The 21,976-nt window shown below is 54.4% G+C and overlaps 6 protein-coding genes across 6 annotated transcripts; 3 read left to right on the forward strand and 3 right to left on the reverse strand.

The window, feature by feature from the left end:
• Positions 1–4,563: 4,563 nt before the first annotated feature.
• Positions 4,564–6,551, forward strand: J4E90_008063 (uncharacterized protein; the record flags this gene model as incomplete). The annotated part of the gene is made up of 5 exons (XM_051437593.1): positions 4,564–4,777; positions 4,833–4,942; positions 4,997–5,699; positions 5,749–5,937; positions 5,995–6,551. The coding sequence occupies 5 exons, from the start codon at positions 4,564–4,566 to the stop codon at positions 6,549–6,551; spliced, it is 1,773 nt and encodes a 590-aa protein (XP_051288404.1).
• A 663-nt stretch (positions 6,552–7,214) lies between these two features.
• Positions 7,215–8,416, forward strand: J4E90_008064 (uncharacterized protein; the record flags this gene model as incomplete). The annotated part of the gene is made up of 4 exons (XM_051437594.1): positions 7,215–7,339; positions 7,392–7,464; positions 7,513–8,221; positions 8,274–8,416. The coding sequence occupies 4 exons, from the start codon at positions 7,215–7,217 to the stop codon at positions 8,414–8,416; spliced, it is 1,050 nt and encodes a 349-aa protein (XP_051288405.1).
• Positions 8,417–9,302: 886 nt separating this feature from the next.
• On the reverse strand, positions 9,303–11,620 carry PAB1_2 (Protein phosphatase PP2A regulatory subunit B; the record flags this gene model as incomplete). Its single annotated transcript, XM_051437595.1, has 2 exons — positions 9,303–9,432; positions 9,483–11,620. The coding sequence occupies 2 exons, from the start codon at positions 11,618–11,620 to the stop codon at positions 9,303–9,305; spliced, it is 2,268 nt and encodes a 755-aa protein (XP_051288406.1).
• A 1,077-nt stretch (positions 11,621–12,697) lies between these two features.
• J4E90_008066 (uncharacterized protein) lies at positions 12,698–16,675 on the reverse strand (the record flags this gene model as incomplete). Its single annotated transcript, XM_051437596.1, has 3 exons — positions 12,698–15,869; positions 15,918–16,368; positions 16,543–16,675. The coding sequence occupies 3 exons, from the start codon at positions 16,673–16,675 to the stop codon at positions 12,698–12,700; spliced, it is 3,756 nt and encodes a 1,251-aa protein (XP_051288407.1).
• A 1,624-nt stretch (positions 16,676–18,299) lies between these two features.
• J4E90_008067 (uncharacterized protein) lies at positions 18,300–19,959 on the reverse strand (the record flags this gene model as incomplete). Its single annotated transcript, XM_051437597.1, has 3 exons — positions 18,300–18,656; positions 18,707–19,542; positions 19,590–19,959. 3 exons carry the CDS (start codon positions 19,957–19,959, stop codon positions 18,300–18,302), a joined length of 1,563 nt encoding a protein of 520 aa, XP_051288408.1.
• Positions 19,960–20,719: 760 nt separating this feature from the next.
• On the forward strand, positions 20,720–21,820 carry J4E90_008068 (uncharacterized protein; the record flags this gene model as incomplete). Its single annotated transcript, XM_051437598.1, has 3 exons — positions 20,720–20,957; positions 21,022–21,279; positions 21,330–21,820. 3 exons carry the CDS (start codon positions 20,720–20,722, stop codon positions 21,818–21,820), a joined length of 987 nt encoding a protein of 328 aa, XP_051288409.1.
• Positions 21,821–21,976: the final 156 nt, after the last annotated feature.

The raw sequence follows: 21,976 nt of genomic DNA on the forward strand, positions 1-21,976 counted from the left end.
TATCGTCTCCGCATTGCGTGCCCGGCTACGACGCAGCAAGCCGCAAACGCCAATCCTCTCGCGGCGATTCCTAGTAAGTCGCCGAAAATGCCGGCGCGCTCCTCTCATGGCTTCCCCATGTGGAAAGTTCGTCACCGACGAGACACGCAGCCATGGACAGGACAGTGGCAAATATGAGTACCGAACAATTGTACCGAAAGAGGACATTCGACAGACTTAACCAAAGAGCTGCGAGAGCGCGGAAGAAGTCGCGTATAGCAGAGCTAGAAGAAGAGGTCGCTGATCTGAAGCGGCGCCTTACGCGCTCGGAAGGCCTCGTCAAACAGCTGCAGAACAATGAAACATGCCTTCGAGAGATCATCAATTCGGCGCGAGTGTCCCTTCAGATGGTCGATCACCACACAGTCTCACCATTTGATAGAGATGCGTCCTCACCATCGACTGGAGCAGTCCCAGACCCATCCTTTGCTGAGGCCGGGCTCGACTTGTCGCAAACCTCAAGATCTCCCCCGACTAGTATTGGGGCCAATACGACGTTGAACTTCGCATCGCATTCACTATCTGCTGGCCTGAGCGATGGCTCAGCGACTATCGATGCTTCAGCTTACGGCGCAACGTCCACCGAGGGCGTGCTTTTGAGAGATGCAGATACTGGGCTGAGCCTAGAGCTGCCTATCAGTGCGGACGAGTCTCTTTTCAATATGTGGGATGGCACTTCGAGTAAGTCTCGCTATCGTGGACTGAGAGGATATCAGCTAAATCCTTAGTCCTGGAACCAGACGCGAACAATACATACTCATTGTCACTATTTGGCGCGAATGCAGCCCAGGACGGTGTCGGCATCCCAAGGGATTGGCCTTTCGCACCAGAGCTCCCGTTGTTAGATATGGTTGGTACAGCTTCACAGCCTCCGCCGTGGGAGCGACTGCCACTTCATGCATCCGCCACCTGTCGGCTCGATTCTGTATTGCTCGAGATCATCGTTACCAGCCGTCAGCACGTGCAATCTTCTGGGCAGCTTCCAGAAAAGTCTTTCCCTAGCGTTCGGTCATTGCTCAACCCTGCTACCCGCAATTCGCAGAATCCGATTTCGGATGCTCTAGGTCAGCACGGTAAGATAAGTATGGCAGTCAAAGGCTCAGCCGAAAGGGTTGCGTGTTTGTATTATATGAGCCTGTTGCTCCGCTGGCTCATATCCCCCACAAAGCGCAATTACGAAGCCATGCCAGACTTCTTGAGGCCCGTAGAAGCCCAGCTAACAATACCCCATCCGATTTGGGTTGATACGATAGTTTGGTAAGCTTACGGTCAAAGGTTGAGTGTCACTACTGACGATATAGTTGAAGGCCTGAAGCACGGAAGCGCATACTCCAGTATATGGACTTGTCTGAGGGGCGGGAGTTCTCCAAGCTACGGGAGATCACGGGCAATTCGCTGTTAATCCATTGGCCTCACGACATATCTAGTATTCTCATCGTCGCATCGAACAGTGAGCTGCAGCTCAATCCGGACTTCGAAAGTCACGTCCGGCAGCTGAAGAACTGGACAGTCGGGCCCGACATGGTGGAAACATTCCCATACTTGGACTGCATTCCGGCGACGCTTTGATCACGCATGCGTCGAATGACTTGGTCAGCGCCGCAGCTGATGCAAGACTTCATTGTACTATACGGTGTTTGTTGATCGTTGTAGCAATTCGGGCTATATGTTTCGGCTACACCATTCAACTACAGGCTGCGCATGGGTGACGTCAAACACCTTGCGCCATCCAAGTTATTGACTCTCACGCGTAGAGAAGGGGTGTCAAGATACGTTGTCTACTCGGCCGAGTTTGCTTTCAACAGGTTCCTCTCCTTCGTGACAAGTGCGATGGAAAATGCGATGACGGAGGCGACTAGCCCAAGCACTGTCGCAAGTTAGCAAAGTCAGGCCTCGAATGTTCTTGACTTACCGAATACTTGCTGCGTGGCGTATATATATGCCGGCATCAGCAGCTCGCGAAGACCGTCGCCCACATGCTGAATGTAGGCGATATCCGAGGTAGCCTTCTCGACTATCTCGGATGCGTCATTCCTCCCCTCCAGGGCATGATTCAGGCCCATCTGCAAAACGATTTGAAAGACTGCAGCAGCCCCGCTGACGCCCGTAACGCCCCCCACGTTCCCACTCAGGTACAAGCCAGAGCCAGCAATGGCTACCTCGTCCTCCGCCACTGCGGATGTCAATCCAACGAAGACGGCCGAATGAGCCATGCCTGTTGCAAAGCCGGCGGGGAATATCAGGAGGGATCCCAAGACTGTGGTATGCCCACGCCAGAATAAGAGCAAGAGAACGAAAGACAACGCTGAGCTGGCACTCGCGAGTATGGTAGGAGCTTTGTAACTTCCGGTCCTGGTTTGTGTTAGCCCGCCATCCCAGATACGTGAACGAAGGACCGTACCGCTTGATCCATGCCCCCGTCAGGAGGCCACCGACTGTATTTCCGACCACAGAGGGTATGAGGTAGGCGCCGGCCTCGCCAGTCGATGCATTATTGGTGACCTGGAAGTAGATGGGGATGATGAACATTAGCTTGGCACTAAGTTAGCCTTCCATCTTTCAGCTACAATTGCTGGGTCTTACTGCGGTCTGAGAAAAGTTCTGCAGGAGAAGGATTCCATAAGACGTGCCAACAACGTAGCGGGTGAGCAGTTGGACTGGAAAGATTGGCTCTTTCGCGAAAAACCGTTCGTATACAACAAACGTTCCAGCGCCGACAACAGCAACGCAAGCGGATGTGACGATGACGGGGTGGTTCCAATCGTATTTCTGGCCGCCAGTATCCAGGACAAATAGCGCAGTGAAGATCGTTATACTCATGCACACCGCTCCGATGAAGTCGATACGTCGTAACTTGTCGCGAGTGGATTCGCAGTGCCCAGGTTTGAAAGTCTTCTGCGGAACGTCCAACTTCCACTGGACTAAGACAATCGAAAGAATGACTGGAGGAACTTGTGCCAAGAAGGCCCTGCGGAGTTCATCAGTAACTTGTGTGCGTAACAAAGGAACTGCCGTCTAAGGACTTACCAGCGCCAGCCAATCGTGGAAGCAAGAAACCCCCCAATTACACCGCCACAGCTTCTTCCTACTGTCTGCACCACATTGACATAGCTTCGGTATAGCGCGACTTCATTGAAGGGCAGCAGATCAGTCAACAAGATCGACACCATGCACACCATACCAGCGCCCCCAGCACCCTGAATTGTACGAGCAGCGATGATCTGAGCCATTGACCGGCCCAGTCCCGAACCGAGCGTTCCGATCGCGAAGAGGACATAGGCCACCTGCAAACACGACTTTCGCCCAAAGATGTCGCTCAGCTTTCCGAAGAGTGGTTGCGATATACACATGGCTAGCATGTAGCTCGAAAGGAGCCAGGAGCCGCTTTCGAGGTCCTGGAATTCTGACGAAATTTTGCCGTAGGTGGCTAATACTAGCGATGTGTCTGCTTGGGAGATGAAGACACCTGCCACGATCAGCGGAGAGCTATGTTGGCAGAATAAAGGCACCCACCGATCAACAAGATAGAAATGGTTGTCAGCAGCGATCGTGTCGGCGTTGAGTGGTCTTTCGCGGACTCATCTCCCCGCTCGGGATCTTGCGAAGCACCATTGACTGCCTACAAAATCTTAGCTGACAAAAAAGGCCATTTTGGGATGACAGGAGCTCACCTCGTATGTTGATGTTGGTGCAGGAAACAAGGGAGTCGCTTCATCGACTTCTTGAACAGCCGTCTGTGCTGCCCATCCTGGTTTGACGGGACTCCGCTGACGGTTTACCATATTTTGTGAAATTTGGAGGTGTACGACTTCGAAGACAACGTAAGGTCGCGATCAATTCCGGAGTAACTCTGAGCTGACTTGAACTCAGGATAGACTTGACTGTCCAGATACATCTCCACTTCAACGGTGCACGCTCTGATCGACATGAACTCTGCAATGCAATGTCATGCAAGTCGATTACGCGGAATTGCGGCACGACCGACATCGTTTGAGCAACGATATCCGTATTCGTTTCATCCAATCGAAAGTATACGGTCGCATATCGGCTTCCGCGAAATCGCTATAACCGCAAACGACATGGTGCCGCTAGCATGACCTTGCATTAGCGCCCGCTTTCGTACGCTACCACACTGACATTGCATATCGCATCATGGGCGGCGAGACTCACCACCGAACTACGTGGCGGAACGAGAACTGTCATTCGACGTGGAAATACCCCGCAATGCTTGTCTATGTACCCTGACCACAGTCACATAGCAGAGTCGTGTTCTCGAATCATCAGACTCTACGAATCTCATGGCGTGTGCTGAGCTGAAAACGATGGCTTCGGAGAAATGTATCCACTCCCGTAATTCTCAACACAGATCGCGACATTGACAGCCACAACGTCGGGAAGGACGGGACTGTGTGATTCGTGTATGAATCAAGTCTTATCCCAGACCATAAGTATTGCTATCAATGCTGTATCCACTTCCGAAATATGCCCTGTTCAACAACGACTGGGGCAACGACAGCTATCAGAATGGCCGCAACCGATAAGACAACGCCCGACATCTCCACGATTGAGGATATTTCGAGCATACCTCTCAAAGACATGAAGGACGAAGGCAAGATTCAGACTGACGCCGATGGCTTCGCTGGCGATGTAGAAAATCTGCCCAAGGGTTACTATCTGAGTTCCTTCTTCCTCGGTACATGCTGCGCCGTGGGCTTTGGGGCTTGGGCTGGGAATGCTGGTAAGTCCGCTACTTGATGAATCACATGAGAAAATGCCTAACGATAGCAATACAGGCTTTGCATATGCTGCGCCTATTTTGGGAACTATCAACGCGGATATTGGACCAGATCCTAACATCCAGTGGGTGGCACTGGTGCATCCAGTTGGACTGTCCGTGGGTATGGTACGTACAACGACGAATCTTGACTTCCACTCGTTCATCACTGACTTCGATCAGACCATCATAGGAAGACTAAGCGACATCTTTGGACGTCGTTATTTCTTCATCGTGGGCGCATTTCTCGCTATGATTGGAACGCTGATCAGTGCTCTCGCCATTAACGTCAACATGTTGATCGTTGGATCCATGATCAAGGCACTCGCAGCTGCGACACAACTGTCCTGTTACTACACCATCGGCGAACTCATCCCATCCAAGTACCGATACCTCATGATTGGCGCAATCAACGTCTGGAACCTACCTGGTCAAGGTTTCGCTCCCGTCGTGGCGCAGAGCCTTGTTGCAACTCGCGTTGGCTGGCGAGCTGTATACTTCCTACTCACTGCCGTCAACGGAGCGTCTTTGATCTGCTACTGCGTCTTTTACCATCCTCCCAACTTCCACCAGAAGCATGGTCAGAGGGAGAAGAAGATGGATTTTGTTAAGAAGTTCGACTACGTTGGCACGTTGCTCTATGCCGCTGGCCTTACTATGTTCTTGCTTGGTCTCTCATGGGGCGGCACCAAGTATAGCTGGACGTCGGCTGAAGTGCTATCTTTCATACTCATCGGTTTCGGCTGTCTTGTTGCTTTTGTATGCTGGGAACTCTTCATGGATCTTAAGGAGCCTTTGGTTCCTATGAGTCTCTTTCGTCATCGCCCGTGGGTCGTATCGGCAATACTCACGGGTATTGGGGCTGGAGTATACTATGCCGGTGCAAGTAAGTGTCTATCCTTCAGTCCTGCTAGGAAGCCGCTAATCTTCTGCAGTCATCTGGCCACAGATTACACAGAACTTCTACGCCAACGGCAACCTGATGCATGCCGCTTTCCTTTCGTCGTTAGCCAATTTGGGCATCCTGATTGGCGGTTTCGTGGGAGGATGCTTAGCGGGACCGATTGGTTATCAAAACTGGCAGATCACCGTGGCCATGGCTATAGGTGGAGGGCTCCTTGCATGTAAGTCTGACTTTATCGCTGCATCTACACTATATCATGTACTAACGGAGACAACAGCCGTGTCAACAGCAAACCCAAGCAACCAAGCCCGATCGTCTGCGTTAATCTTCTTTTCCGCCATGATGATGGGATACGTCGCGGACATCGCGCTTGGAAACGCCATTCTCACCATAACTGATCAACGAGAGATTGGCGCTGCTGGCGGCGCTGCTGCATCAGTACGCACCGCTGTCGCGGGTACATGTCAAGCAGTCTACAACGTCGTCCTGGCGAACAGGCGCTCGACGACGGTGCCTGCTGCAGTAGTACCCGCCGTGCTGGGCGCTGGCTTGCCTAAAGACAGCACTGCTTCGATCCTCTCAGCCTTGTCGCTGGGAACGCCTGCGGCATGGTCCATGGTAAACGGACTAACCCCTGAGATTAGAGCAGTTGCGGTATCGGCCTATCATTCGGGCCTGTCACAAGCTTTCAAGACGGTTTATCTGGTGTCTTTAGCTTTTACTGGACTGGGCATATTGTTGTCGCTGCTTGCGCCGAACACGAGTAAATTGTTGACTGAGAAAGTCGCGGTTTCTCTCCAGACGCGGAAGCCCAAAGGGGAAAACCCAGCATAGCGCAATTAAACCACGAATAGTCTTCAGAAGCACGGGAGTATATAGCACGAGCGTGATGGTGATGTCTCCCCGTCCGCGGTCCGGAAGAAGTCGGGCAAACGTCAGCGCTTCAGTCGCGCCCCGCCAACCCCTCGTGCCCCTCCACTTTTCCGTCTCCGCACCTGCATCATAGCCTGCCACCCACGCGCTCCCGCAACAAAGCGCGTCAATTCCCGCAACACTCTGGAAGCCGTCCTCAGCTCGCGGGCCAGAACCATGTCGAACATCGCGCTCGGGAATTTTTCCACGAAATTCGGGCTTGCTCCGGAGAAACTGGCGCAGTGACACGCGCTGACCGCCGCCCCGGCTGAAGCATCGTGAGCTGCCAGTGACGTCCGGCCAGTTGCCGAGGGCTATAGCTTCCCAGCGGCCTGCCAAACAAATGCCACAGAAGTGTGGTCCGCCTGCCCGACTCTACCCACCCTGACTTCATAACGATAGTCAGCTCCGCTTTTCGCTGAACTTTGAGCTTGATAGCTTTTTCACCATCCCTCTCTCCAAATTTCCCCATTCCCCAGACTGCTTTCCCATCTTCCCTTCCACCGCTGATACCAACTTGTCTTGTCGTTTCGTTCGTCCCTACTGTTACACCTTGTAGATTGAATTGTATCAAAAATTTACACCATGGCTTCCAACGGTAACGAGGGAGGCCCAGTCGCGCAGGAGAAGATCAACACCGACATCATCACCCTTACGCGATTTCTCACTGAAGAGCAGACCAAGTACGCGGAGGCAACAGGAGACTTCACGTAAGTGCAAAAGTCAAGCCATTCGGAACAGAGGCCTAACCATCTTCACCAGACTACTATGCCACGCACTGCAATTCGCCTTCAAGAGCATTGCCTACTACATCCGGAGAGCAACACTCATCAACGTATGCAACTTGTCAAAAGTCAGGTGAAACCACAACTAACACCTCCAGCTCACCGGCCTCCAAGGCACATCCAACACAACCGGCGACGACCAAAAGAAACTCGACGTAATCGGCGATGAGCTCTTCATCTCCGCCATGCGCTCCTCCGGCCGCGTGCGCCTCCTCATCTCAGAAGAGCAAGAAGAAGCCATCGTCTTCAACGAGCACCCCAACGCGCGCTACGCCGTAGCCTGCGACCCCATCGACGGATCCTCCAACCTCGACGCCGGAGTCGCCGTCGGCACCATCTTCGCCGTCTACAAACTGCCCGAGGGCGCCAAGGGCACAAAAGAAGAGATGCTCTTACCCGGCACCGAGATGGTCGCGAGTGGTTTTACCATGTACGGCGCGTCCGCGCAGCTGGTGCTTACAATGAAGGGCGGAAACGTCAATGGCTTTACACTCGACAACGCGTTTGGCGAGTTCATCCTCACACACCCCGATATGCGCGTCCCCAAGACGAGGAGCATTTACTCCGTCAACGAGGGTAACAGCATGTACTGGGAAGAGCCTGTTAAGCAGTGGTGTGAGAGCTTGAAGAACCCCGCTGAGGGACAGAAGCCGTACAGTGCGAGGTACATTGGTTCCATGGTGGCGGATGCGTATCGCACGCTGCTTTATGGCGGTATCTTTGCGTACCCCGCGGATAAGAAGACGCCAAAGGGCAAGTTGAGGATTCTTTATGAGTGTGCGCCAATGGCTATGGTGTTTGAGAATGGTATGTTATGTCCTACACTGACTTTGATGCACGAGTACTGACAATGGTATAGCTGGCGGTTTGGCCGTAAACAGCAAGATGGACCGTATGCTTGAAGTCGTTCCCGAACACATCCACGACCGATCAGGTATCTTCCTCGGCTCGGAAGGCGAGGTCCAAAAGGTTATCGATGCGCACAAGAACTACAAGAAATAGGCGTCTGTGGATAGCTTGGAACGTGGGATGGCGTATAATTGGGCTATCACGGGCATATAAGCAGATACCTTGCTGGTCAAGACTCGAGTTTACGACATCGACGCAGTATTATTGAATGACGATACCAATCTCGACATTTCTTCATTCTCCTTTTGTCATGCTCGTGTAATGATGACGGTGTCTGACCTTGAGATCGTGATGATATGGTTGTATGCGTGGTTACAGAATTTAGGGACACCAGCACCAAGCAGACAGATTGGAAGTCATCACATCAAGAGCCAGTCGTGAATATTGTAAGATCTATTAGGAGTATCGACTACATGCCTAAGATCTTATCTGCTCATCTCTCCCCAGCAAAGCTATCCAGTACGGACTAGATGCTTCGAACCCGTAATCCTATCCACATGTACCATGAATTATCGAGACGCCGAAAACCCGAACATTGAGAGCCAGCTTGGTATCGTAAAGCTGCTCGTGAGGTATCATACTGTTTGCGCAAAGAAAATCCATCCACACAGACCCATATCATGACGTTACGAAGACGGGGCGCCGTCTATGATAACATGCACAAAGCGGGGAACAAAGAAAAAAACATGAGGGGAAAACCAAACTCTGGAGATGCGAGTTTGGGTGCTGTGGGTGTCCGACGTTCCAGTGAAGGAGTCAGTCACCGGGGAAAGAGGTATCGTAGTAGGTAACTGAGAAGAGGACATCGAATCGTGAAAACTTTTTGGGTGCATGGGTCATGAAAGCCGTCCCGTGTCGTGAATGAAAACCGTTACCCGTGCGCCGTTCGCCGTTCAGAAAGATCATGCGACCATCGTAACTTGTTGCCGTTCGAGAGAATCGCGAACCGAATCCTACTCAGTGGCAACTAGAAAGAGATCTAAGCATCTTCCTTGGTCTCCTCCTTGGGGGCTTCCTTCTCAGGCTCACCCTCTTTGTTCTTGACGTATTCGTCGTAGACGCTCATGGCCTCGTCGACCTTGGCGCGGAGAGCAGACTCATCGGAAGTGCTAGGGTAGTCAGTACTGAAGGCTCTGAAATGGGAAGTGGGAAGACTTACAGGGTGATCAACTCGCTGTTGTCCATCTCGAGGAGCATACCGGTGATCTTGCCAGCGAGCTCGGGCTGCATCTCAGCGATCTTGGGGTAGAGAGCCTCACCGAGCATCTGCTTCTGCTGACCAGGAGGAGCGCCGCTCAGAGCACCCATGTCGACGCCAGCACCGGCGGGACCGCCACGGCCGCCCTGAGGGTAACCGGGCATGGGGGACTGACCGGATCGGCCGCTCTGGGGCATACCGCCGCGACCACCCTGAGGAGGGAAGGCGCCCTGACCACCGCGCATGCCGGGAACACCAGCCATTGGGACCTGGGGCATACCGGGCATAGGAGCCATGGGGCCACCACGACCACCGCGTCCGCCCATGGCCTGCTGAGCAGCCTGAGCAAGCTGCATGTACTGCTGGTTCATGTACGCAGGAGGGAAGGCACCGGGAGCCATGCCGGGGGGCATGTACATAGGAGGCATCTGCTGGCCGTTGGGTCCACCACGGCCGCCTTGCTGACCGGGCATGCCGCCGGGGAAACCAGCGCCACGACCACCTTGCTGGCCGGGCATACCGGCGGGGAAGGGCATCTGACCACGACCGCCTGCGGGGAACATCATAGGCTGCTGACCAGGGGCGATGAACATCTGAGGAATACCACCGAACTGCTGCTGCTGTTGTTGCTGCATGCGGAGCTGGTTGCGGGCCTGGATGGTGGCCTCGAGCTGGTTCTTGCGGACATCCTTGCGCTGGGCAAGAGCGACGTAGAGGGGCTTGCCCTCAATCATCTTCTGGTTCATCTCGGTGACGGCCTTGGTGGCCTCGTCGGGGTTGCTGAAGCAGACGAAACCGAAGCCCTTGCTCTTACCAAGGATCTTCTTCTCACCCTTGATGGTGACCTTCTCGCCGCTGGCGTTCTCGTCCTTCTTCTCGTCAGAAGAGTCAGCCTTGGACTCATCCTTGAACTCCTCAGTCTTCTCAGCCTCCTTGGGCTCCTCCTTGGCCTCGTCCTTCTTCTCGTCGGACGGGGTCTCAGCGCGCTCAGCGGGCATGGCATCGCGCATGACCTTGGCGGAGGTGATGGTACCGAAAGGAGTGAACATGTCGCGCAGCTTCTCGTCGTCGACATCGTCGTTGAGGTTCTTGATGTAGAGGTTGACACCCTGGTACTTGGACTGCTTCTCAAGACGGGCGGCCTCGTACTGCTTGCGGAGCTCCTCCTCACGCTCGTGCTTCTTCTGGGCACGACCGACGTAGAGCTTCTGGCCACGGAAGTCAACGTCGTTGAGCTTCTCGACAGCGTCAGAGGCGGCCTCGTGCTTGATGTAGTTGACGAAGCCGAACCCGCGGCTCTTGCCTTGGTCATCGCGCGCGATGGAGGCAGAGGTGATGTCACCGTGCTTCTCGAAGAGCTCACGGAAGTCCTCGTCAGAGACATCGAGGTCGATGTTCTTGACGTAGATGTTGGTGAAGTTGGCCTTCATCTCCTCGAACTTGCTCATGCGCTCCTTCTTGGGGATGTGGTGGCCGACGAAGACCTTCTTCTCGTTGAGCAACATGCCGTTGACGTGCTTGATAGCGTTGTTGGCAGCCTCGGCGGTCTCGTAGTGGACGAATCCGTAGCCCTTGGAGTTGCCGAGCTCGTCCTGAGCGACCTTGCAGCTGAGGATGTTACCGAAAGCGGCGAAGGTGTCGTGGAGAGCCTTGTTGTCGATGGCGTGGTCGAGGTTCTTGATGAAGACGTTGCCCTGGCCAGTCTTGCGCAGGGCGGGGTCACGCTGGGACCACATGATGCGGCAAGGCTTGCCCTTGATGACGGTGTAGTTCAGCTCTTCGAGGGCCTTCTCGCCATCCTCAGAGCTGTTGTAGTTAACATAGGCGTAACCGAGCGAGCGACGGGTAACGGCGTCACGGCAGACACGGATAGACGCGACCTGGCCAATCGACGAGAACAGCTCGAAGAGCATGGCCTCGGTGACGGAGGGGTCGAGCTCGCCAACATAGAGCGACGCGGAGTTCTGGTTATTCGCGGGGGCAGCGGTGGTGGGGGTGGGGGCTTCGCCCTGGGCGGCAGCGACGTTGGTGTCGACCTGGGCGCCGTTGGCGGCAGCACCGTCCTGGACGGGCGAGGTAGAGTTGGCGACGTCAGACATGATGTATATCTGCGGGGTCGCAGGTTAGCGGAGGGGTCCTAATATTGCGGGCACGAGCAGCGTCGACATGTGCCAGTGCGCTCGCTTCGCAAAAAGATTCAGCACTCACCTAAGTTGCAACAGAAGATGTGCGGGGTAACAGAATCGGCGTATGGGACCAGGAGCGCGGGCTGTGCGGGCGCGCTGGTTGCTTCTTCGTGCGAAAAAGGTGAGACCAAGTAAGACGTCTGTCGGTTGCAAGCGACAGTGGGAGACGAAGAGTTGGCGGTGGTCGTCGGACGGGCTTTTCTTGTTGTTTTCTGTATTTTTTTGTTTCTTTTTCTGTTATGAACGGTCCACTGGGAACCGAGGGCTTGGAGAGCTGTGGGTGTAGTTGGGGGTGGTTAAGCGTTTGGGGGGAGGGACACGACGAGGTTGCCAGTCTTTATGCGCAGGTGTGTGATTTTTTGGGTGGTCCGGGCGCCGCGCTAGCTTCTTATAGACGCCGCAACCAGGGCGGTGAATGAAGGAGCCCTGGGCAGGCAGACAATGGCGATGGGTGAGCAAATAGGAAGGCAGTCGGCTGACAAGACCGGGGCAGTGGCTTCACTACAGTGTTCTTGTTTGTGAAAGAGCAGACAAGCGTAACAGCCGCCGCGATACTGGACCCTGACCTTGTGCGTATCACATGTCAGATACGCGAGTAGGCGTATGAGCAGGATTGGAATACAAAAGATTGTACAGTTGCGATCATATATTTTTGTAAGTACTGTGCAGGACTGTACTAATTTGATCAATACTCGAGAAACGGAACAAAGCAAGGTCAGCAAGTGCACATCGAAGCCAGGTTTGGCGCCGCTGACCAGCTATCCTGGGGTAAGGTGCATCTCTGTAAGACGACGCACGACATACATGCACAAGCACTGCAAGCTAGACAACCGTCTTCGGAGACAAGCGCAATCATGCCTCCAAGGCGTATCCATGTCAGATTCGACAACCTACGAGATGGTATTTTGAGTAGATATTCAAACGGGTATCGATACGGTGCGAAAATGCTAAAAATGCCAACCACGTCATCGTCATCAACAAATACTTAAACTACTCCTTGAGAGTATCATCCCACCCTCCTTGCTCGGTCAGGTGGTCTTCTACGCGTGCTTTGCAGTCTTCGAGACCCTGCCCAAGTGCCTCGTTCCACTGGCTTTCGACGAGACCAACCTTTTCTTTGAGGTCGTCCGTCAGTCGCCGCTCCTCGTCTGCCCTGATGGCTTTCATCTCTTGATTCACACCCGTAAGATCCTCGCCTTCCAAGAGTCGTTGTGTCTCGAGAAGTCGGGAGCCTGCGGTCATAACTCCAGTTTTGACCTCATGCAGTAGGCAGAGCAGGTTGATCTGCGACTCGATGAATTGGTACGCCGAGCGACCGGCGTGTGCCAACAAAGTGTACAAATACTGTAGAGGGTAGTCGTGGTATGCTGGTGTCTCCGCATACTCTTGCGGTGGAACCAGAACTCCGAAGCCATGCAGATTGCGGGGTACTTGCTGCACAATTTCCAGTAGTCCAGGCGCAATGTCCCAGAAAGCTGATAGCTGCGCTTCTACGCCCCGAGTCACGTTCTGCTCGATGACGTTCATCAGGTCTTCGTAGCGCTTCAATGTCTCCTTCTCGAAGGTGACCTTGCGATCTTGGCCATCGCGCTGGAAGAAAGTCGTGGCTTCCTTGACCTTCTGCTCGTTCTTGGTCTGGACGTATGGCAAGACAATGATGTCCCTGTAAAGGTCGTTGCGCTCGTCTTCCAAGTCAAACATCTCCTTGTGTAGCTGCTCCCGGGCCTCAAAGAGCCATTTGTGCAGGGTAAGCATCTCCAGAAGTTCTGGTTTCTCGTCGCCCTCTTCCTGCATCTGGTTTGGATTGGGCTCTTGCGCCTCGCTGCTCAAACGTCCTTTAAGATGCTCCATCGATGCCGTGGCTTTGGTGATGCGCTCGCAGAACATGGCGTGCAGTGGGTTGGCAACCTCAGCCTGAAAGCTGTCGAACACCCATTGGACTACGTCCTGAGCTCTTTGGTGCTCTCGCGCTTCGAAGTCCGCTTCTGCTTTCGCCGCCTCCGCAAACGATATGACTCCATTCCGAACATTGTCCTGGATGTTGTATCGCAGTTGGGCTCTTCTGTCAGACAGCGAGGCATTTTCTTGCTCTTTTCGTGCTTCAATCTTCGTCTTGAACTTCGCCTTCGTACTCTTTACGTCATCGAGCTCAGATAGAGTTCGCAGGCTAGTCCGGATAGTTGCCAAATCGGGGTGGCTATTGTTAACTGCGGGATGATGACGTGGGTACGATGGCGGGAGAGTGACTAGTCGGGATACATCCAGCTTATGTGGGTCGGGCGTTGCCGTAGCGGACCTGGGATAGTAACCGTAAGGCTGCTGCTGCGATGGCTGTAGACTATCTTCGTGTAGTCCGACCTTCTCGGGTGGGTATTCATTGGCTCCGTAAGCTGGTCGACTGCTGGATTCGCCTCGTTGCCTTGGAGTAGACAGGTCTTCACCCGTCCACTGTTGGTTCTCGCGGGCCTCCTTCGGTAATAGGCTCATGTATTTGGATTCCCGTTTACTCCGCTCCACCCTTCTGCCACCCCCAACCCCAGATGAGCCGCCATCGCTCTCCCACCAGCGACTGGCTGAGCGTCCCCGCGAATCTTGCTCATCGGGAATGGTACTCATAGCCATACTCGGGATGGGCGAAAGCGAGGGATGGTAGTTGTTCGCCCACGAAGCATCGCGAGCCTTCTGGCTGGATGCACTTGAAGGAGACGCCGGTTCGGTATGCGGAGTGAAGTTGCCAATGGAGGATGCTGGGCTGGCAGCGGTCGTTGGCATCGAAGAGAAGCGTGTATCCGGGGATTCACCAGCTACAGAGCCTTGAGATCTCCTGCTACTATGACCTACAGGCGTGGCCTGAGTGTTCGGTGTAGCTGATCTGCGCCCAGAATTGCCGTACGAGCGCCACAAGTCTCTTGTCAAATCCATAATGTCTCCAGCCATTGCGTCGAAAGCTCCAGAGTACCGATCACGGCGAAGTCGCGACTCAGTGACAATGAACTCGGCAAACAACTCCAGCCTGTCTTGGTCCGTTTCCGCAGCCATCTCTTTTTCAATGAACTGTCGATGCCGCTCCATGGAGGCAGTCGCAAAAGCGTGGACGTTGGCTGGCTTCGGGGTGCTCAGCGTTGAGCTTTGTACACCCATTTTCGATGTATTGGGTGTTTGCGTAGCCGATTCATTCGCAGCTTCTGAGTGTCGCGTCAGATCCACTTCTCTTTCATCACCGTAGATACGTAATGGCGGAGTGGGTAGCGCTTTCGAGGGGATAGAGACGGGTGCTTTTTGTGCTGAACGACTGAGATGTTCCATACCTGGCGAGAAAGGTGGCGTTGCGACAGACAAAGATGCAGCCTTTCCGTTCACGTCCATCCGAGGCGTGGAATGCGACGACCCAGGGTCTTCAAAAAGGTGTCCGCTTCTGGGCGATCGCAGGGCACCTCCACTCCTCGGTGTGCCTTTGGTGATGGCACCACGACGTGTCAACCCACCCTCAGGCGTTCCCAAGTCAAGATTGGCGGGTTTTGCTGACTCTGCTTCCAAATCTTGCGCCCAAGGGTTGTTGCTCGGCTCGATCCGTAGCTCTCGAGCAGCACGACTCTCGCTCCTTCGCTCCCGAATGCCTCTTGTACTAGTTTCCCGTTTGTTCGCGCGGTAGAGGGTGCTGCCAGAACCCGATGTGATAGTCGTTGGCCCCGAAGATATCGAAACGCTTCCGCTTTCTGACGTTGGCGCAGGATCTGATAGATGGACAGCACGAGGACTTGTATCAATGTGTAGGCCGTGTGCAGCAGGGGACCTTGCTCGTACGTTCGGCGGCTCCTCCTGCCAGCCCTGGGGTGTAGGTGGTATCGGCGTTAGTGTTGTTTGACCTGGCCTCCTCGTTGGAGGCGCGGAGGGTAAAGTAGGCGCTCGATTTGCTGGCGGTTCTGTTCCGGGGCCCATACTTTGCGATCTTGAGCTGCTGGGCGGCGGGCCCGGTGGAGGCGGGGGTAATGGGACATTTCGACTCCAGCTCCCTCCTGGTGGGACTATGGGCGACTCGTCAATAGGCGTCCGGGTCTCGTAGCCTGGTACGCCCGCAGATGCAGCTCTGCGAGAGGTTGGTGCTCGGATAGGCGACTGTGTGTCGGGGCTGTACCGCCGTTCTAACGTGTTTGCAATGTAACTGTAACGAGGTCAGTATCGAACCGTACTACAATGTAAACTGACGTACTTGGAAGTAGCCCTCTGTGCGACCAGCCCAGGAGAAGCTGGCGCCCGCTGGATCGCATCGGAAGTGCTGATATGGAGCGAGTCGATGTTGCTCGGAGCAGGACTATGGTCATTGTTCCGATTCCTAAACGATGACAGACTAAACTTGGAAGCCAACTTGTCGCGCGATGCTGACCGACCGGGCCCGTTTCTGGGCGGTGGAGGAGGGAATAGCGGATTCGATGTTATGCTCGTCGCGCTAGAAGGTATGACCATAGATCCGGGTCGGCTGTGATACCCAGAGATTGGTCGCGCCGAGGAAGGGGTGCTACTCGGTGGTGGGGGAGGTGGGGGATGGGGAAACGCGCCGGCCGACATCTGAGGCGACGAGGTATTGCTATGGCTGCTCAGGGACTGCGATACGTTCGGATTCTGGCCAGGGGAGTACGGAGGCGGTGGGGAGGGCATCGACGCTGTTGCCATTAGCATCACATCTCATTATGCGCGGGAGATTTCCACGAAGGGTTTGCGCAATTGACACAAGGCTTCGACACACAGGCATTCATGCTTTGCGAAGACGAAAAGAAAGTCTATCCACTCTACTACGTATGGTATGAGATGAGGAAGAAGGAGGAAGTGATATATACCTTCCATGCCCGTCACATCCTGGAGCCTCGTAGGGACCGACGTCTGGCTATGCTGGACATGCTGCCCGCTGACGTTCCCACCCCGCGTCCATTGCTGGGGATTGTATGGCACGGCTGAACCCGAGCCCCTCATGGCCATGGGAGAAGCAGCGGCGCTGGGGGAAGGCGCATACGTCGAGGGCGTTGGGGAAGGCGTGAAGGGCAGGCTCAGAGATGAGGAAGTGCCCGGCGTGGACGAGGAGCCATGCAGGTACGCGTGGGGGGAGTGATGGGGCGGGGCGAGGGTGGTGTTGAGGAGGGGAGGTTGCACAGCGAAGCGCCGGGGAGATATCTGCGGAGCCTGGAGGTGGGCGGGATGCGGTGAGGGCGGTGGTGGAGGCAGTCGGGGAGACGGCGGCGCGGGACTGTAGGCGTGCTCCATGGCTGCCACTATCAACCTCTGATGTCTCCAAATCAATTAGGCTGGTCAATTAGGGCTGGCGGCTCCCAAGTGGTACGGGCGAATCCAGCAGCGGAGACGCGATGGGGCGGCGTTGGTCGCTGCACCACGCTCGACGTTGTCACCTAGCACGCGAACGCAGAGGCCGAGGCGCGCAAGGATGCTGGGTCATGCTGTGTGTCGGTCAACGATGAGGATGGAAGGGAAGGCGGCCAATTCGACGCCGGGCAAGCAGACGTCGATCATGTCGGGCACGCGGCTTGCACGTCTAGACTCGATGCAGCGTCGACGACGGAGGTTTGGCAAGGTAGCGAGGCTTGACTTTTGCTTGTCCAGCGAATGGGCGCCGCCTCATGCATACGCCCACATGCACCTTATGCACCATCCCTGCCCGCGACCAGACGTCGGCGGCTAAGTAAAGAACAGGCACCACACGGTCGCCATCCTCAGGCCATATCTGCGCCCGTCTAGCATCTCTCGGAACAAGCACTATCAATCCCAGGTGTGCTGCAAACCGCCGATGTATTCCGGGCGAAGTTCGGACAGCCTCGTGACACGTTTATCGTCCTGTCCGACATGCGACCGTTGGGGTGTTCGTCTTGGTATCCAAGAAGAAATCCCCACACGGGGCGATATAAATAGTCGCTGTGGGCCCACTCCAACACGCGCAACGGCCCACCCCAACCCGGACCCTAAATCTCTACACCACCATGCACCGCCGTCTCGAAGTGTCTTGGTGCCGAGTTGCTTTTCGCTGGCCGAGGAGGCAACAGGTCCAATTATAACGCAACACAACATTCGTCTCCAATGTCGCATACGTGGACATTGCTACCGATTATACCCGATGATGCACATTCCTTTACGAGTTGGTGGTTGTGTTGCAATCCTATCATAGACTGAGGTGTGAGACAAAAGGCACACAGATGACCGTGGGAGGAAGCCATTGCTTGCATGCTGATGGCAGTGGTACGGTTTTCGGCAATCGTGCATTCCCAGACCCAGGTCTGACAGCGCGTTAGCCCCAGACGCGGTCATGTATAGTGGCGGCACAGTACCACGTTATAGATGACAGCAGGGCGTTCTCCGCCTGCAAACCCGGCTGATGATGCTTTATCATATTAAATCAGCTTGCGCGCCATCAGATGATCAAAAGTGATATTTAATGGCAAATATGTATATGGGGGGGACAACCACACGTGGCAGCAATATGTACCATGCTGCAAGCGCTGTCTACCGAAAATGCCCATGAACGCCTCGCTCAAGTGCTCAACCCACAAAACATGTATGAGCTGGTCCAACAAACTACCGCTCACGTAGCTTAGTCGTCCTTCTTCGGTTCCGGTGCCGGGTCATCCTCGTCGTCCTTTGACTTCTTCTTTTCCTCCTTCTTCTTGCGGTCCTTCTTGAGTGCTTCCTGGACTTTCTCGTCCTTCTCTTCTTGCAGTTCGTCCCACTCGACATCGTACTCGTTGGCAACAGCCTTGATCTCCTTGCGAAGCGCATTTCCATCTTCAATGAGGACTTCCCACTTGCGTAAATCGAAATTGTGTTGCGCGTACAACTTCTGCTGTCGGCGAGAAACGGTGAAGTTCATGGCAGACCGGTAGCTGACTTCGCGGTTGTGGTAGAGGAACCATACGTAACCACCAATAAGGGTAGAGAGACCGACGAGGTACTGTGCAGAATGTCAGATAGACCCAGAATTGAGTGTTTGACCAAACTTACCGTGACGGGTTCCATGACATCCCAGCCCAGCTCTGTCTGGAAGGTGAGGTAGTAAACAACGCACCACCATCCAGCAATGCCCACGAAACCAGCCCTTGCAACGTTCTTTGCCGCAGCCTGCGCCAGGTCGTCGCATTCCTTCTTTACGCTCGCCATCTCACTGATCTTCTTCGACGTCTTGCGCAGACGCATTCGAAGATAATAGGTCCTGTCGTTGAAGCTGGGCACACCCACCCGGATCTCCTCTGGCGCACCTTCAATCTCAATGGCGAATTCCTGCCCTCGAGCAGCATCGCGAATGAAATCGCCAATCTCGGTGGATGAGGACCATCGCACAAATTTACGCTCGCCTTGCTTGTCTGCTGGTGCTTCCTGGCCCTGTCCGGAATAGGACTCAACGCCTCCCTTGCCAGGCCCACCTCGCAGCTGCTCAGCTTGCTCAGGTGTCTTCCGATCTTGGCTGTTGAGCTTCCCTGTTTTCTGGACCTTTCCGTCGATACGGATCTCGTCGACCTGTTCAAAGTCTTCCTCGCCGTCTTTCTCGCTGAGACTCTCGCTTTCGTTACTGACTGGTGTGCTTTCCACTTCCTCCGGCTCGGCGTCGTGCTGCATTGAGTCCTCGGCGCGAAAGTAGACATTCGGCTGACGATCACGACCCTCCTTGTCCTTGATTGTGGGTAGCTCGGCTTGTATCAGGCGTTCGAGGTAGGATATGGGTTGCTGTGGGTGGACGAGGAGTGCTAGCGGTTCCACGTCTTTGCGATCGGTGTTCATATCGCTCGTCGTAAGTGGCAGGATGATCTTAAGCATCCGCGACGGGGTAGTGAGAAGTTTGCCTATGTCTTGTTAGTGATGAAGTCCTCATACAATGAGAGAGGCATACCCTTGGTCATGGCTCCAGCGCTCCTCTGTCGCGCGACAGGTGGCAGGTCGCTTCCTTCCCTGTGCCATGGTGTTCGTATTTGCTTGCCCTTATCTTCCTTCAGTTTCTTTGCGAAGTGGTCCTTCTCTTCCTGTGTGATGTTCTCATTGAGGTCTGCCGCAGGCCGCGCATTGGAGTTGGTGTAGTCTCCATACTTGTCAGTCTCCTTGTCCACACCTCTGGGCTTGGTCGCATAGCATCTGAATTGGGAGGCTGCCCTAAGCTGTATTGATATGCGTGGAGAATTGCGTGTGAATAGTGGTGCGGATCGAGCGGTCGGGAATGTTGAGGCGCGTGGGAGCGAGGCCAGCGCCGACAGTCGGTGCCTCATTATCGGCACAGGGATGATGCAATGGCCGGGGAGATCGGATCGCGGCGTAATACACGGAGACGCGAAGACGTAGTTGTGTTGACACTTCAACAGATCTCAGGAGATACACACGCGACAAGCAGGGTTCCAGCATCCACATCTTGGGCGACGTCATTGCTGGTAATGAGTGGCTTGAAGCTGTGGCTGCGTGGCTGCGTGGCTGGAGGTCCTCATCAACATCGATGTGCTAGCTGCGGTCTTCCCACATATCTCACCTCTCCCTAGACAAAGCAACTCGTACTAGCTGAATACAATTGCAATAATACCAACAGTCACTTCTGTAAGCTATGCGATTGTGGAACTTACCTGCGAAATTGGCATAGCAAGATGTAGATACTTCAAACCGTCGATGTGGATGTGAGTAGCAACCTCGGCGGTAACGGACATAATGCCTACGCACGCCAATCGAACAACGAGTTGAACATCACGTCAGATTTTTCACCGTCAAACTGTAGCTCTTACTGAGAATACGTGAGATATGAGAGCGTTGCGGCTTTACCGGAGATATTTGACTAAACGACTCTTATCCACGACATCTCATGGGTCCGCTAATGCAAATGGCTGACACTCTCAAAGTCCGTCCCACCGAACGTATTCCGAGTCTGCATGTAGGAACATATAAGAGAGACGTTTTCTCGAGAAGTGAACAGTATCATACCTACTCAACAACTTCCACTTCTACCTCAGAACGTCTCGTCTCTACGCAGCCAACTCCATCAAAATGGTCAAGACATTCCAGTTCCAGGACATCCAAGTCCCATCTCCAGGCTTTGGTTGCATGGGTCTCAGTCACGGATTGGGTAGCAACCTCAGCCTTGAACAAGCCGAGCCCGTTCTCCTCAAAGCCATTGAACTCGGTTGCACTTTCTGGGACACTGCCGTCGTGTACCAGGCTGGTGTGAACGAAAAGCTTCTGGGAGACTTCATCCGAAAGCACAACGTCCGTGACAAGGTGTTCAGTAAGTTCTCCTAATTAGAGATCAAGATCTCGTACTGGCAGTATTGCTGATAGCCTATGTCCAGTTGCCTCAAAGTGCGGCGTCGCATGCTTTGATGGCGAGTCAGGTGTAACGAATAGCCCAGCTCATATCAAGAAGTACATCGATGGTACCATTGAGAGGCTGGGATTTACACCCGACCTCTACTACCTCCACCGCATCGACCCCAAAACGCCGCTAGAGGAGTCCATCCCTGCCCTCGACGAATGCCGCAAGGCAGGCAAAACCAAGTACATTGGCCTTTCCGAGTGCTCAGCCAAGACACTCCGAAAAGCGAACTCAAGTACACCACCCCAAACTTATCAATCTCATACCTACTAACCCCAACGCAAGTCGCCAAAATCCACGCCATCCAAGCCGAATACTCCGCCTTCGAAACCCTCCACGAAACCGACGACCTCATCGCCACCGCCGCTGAACTCTCCATCTCCTACATCGCGTACTCACCCCTCGGCCACGGCTGGCTCGTCGACAACTTCGACTACGCGTCGCCCGACGACTTTGCGCCTGACGACTTCCGGCGCACTGTCCCGAAATTCCAAGGCGAGAATTTCTATCGCAATAAAGCGATTGTGGAGGAGATTAAGAAGTTGGCGAAGAAGAAGGGGTGTTCGACGAGTCAGATTGCGCTGGCTTGGGTAAGTGGTCAGGGGATGATGCCGATTCCGGGGACGACGAAGGTGGGGAGGTTGGAGGAGAATTGGGGGAGTAGGGATGTGGAGTTGACGGAGGAGGAGATGGCGGAGATGAGGAGGATTGTTGATCAGGCGAAGCCGGAGGGGGAGAGGTATGGAGAGGCGCATCGGGCTTGGGTTGGACATTGAGGATCGAACAAGATGACGGTGTGAGCTTCTTCTACTCAGAGATTGCCAGGTCGCCGTTCTAGCTTTCTTCGTCAAAATAGAGGCAGTGCAAGCTGCGCTGAGGGTATATACGAACGTCCAATCCAACCTTACGCAACGCCATCTCAAGGATCGATT

The sequence above is a fragment of the Alternaria incomplexa genome (genome assembly GCF_024043165.1).
Source record: "Alternaria incomplexa strain BMP 0042 chromosome Unknown scaffold_12, whole genome shotgun sequence".
Taxonomy (NCBI): Eukaryota; Fungi; Ascomycota; class Dothideomycetes; order Pleosporales; family Pleosporaceae; genus Alternaria; species Alternaria incomplexa.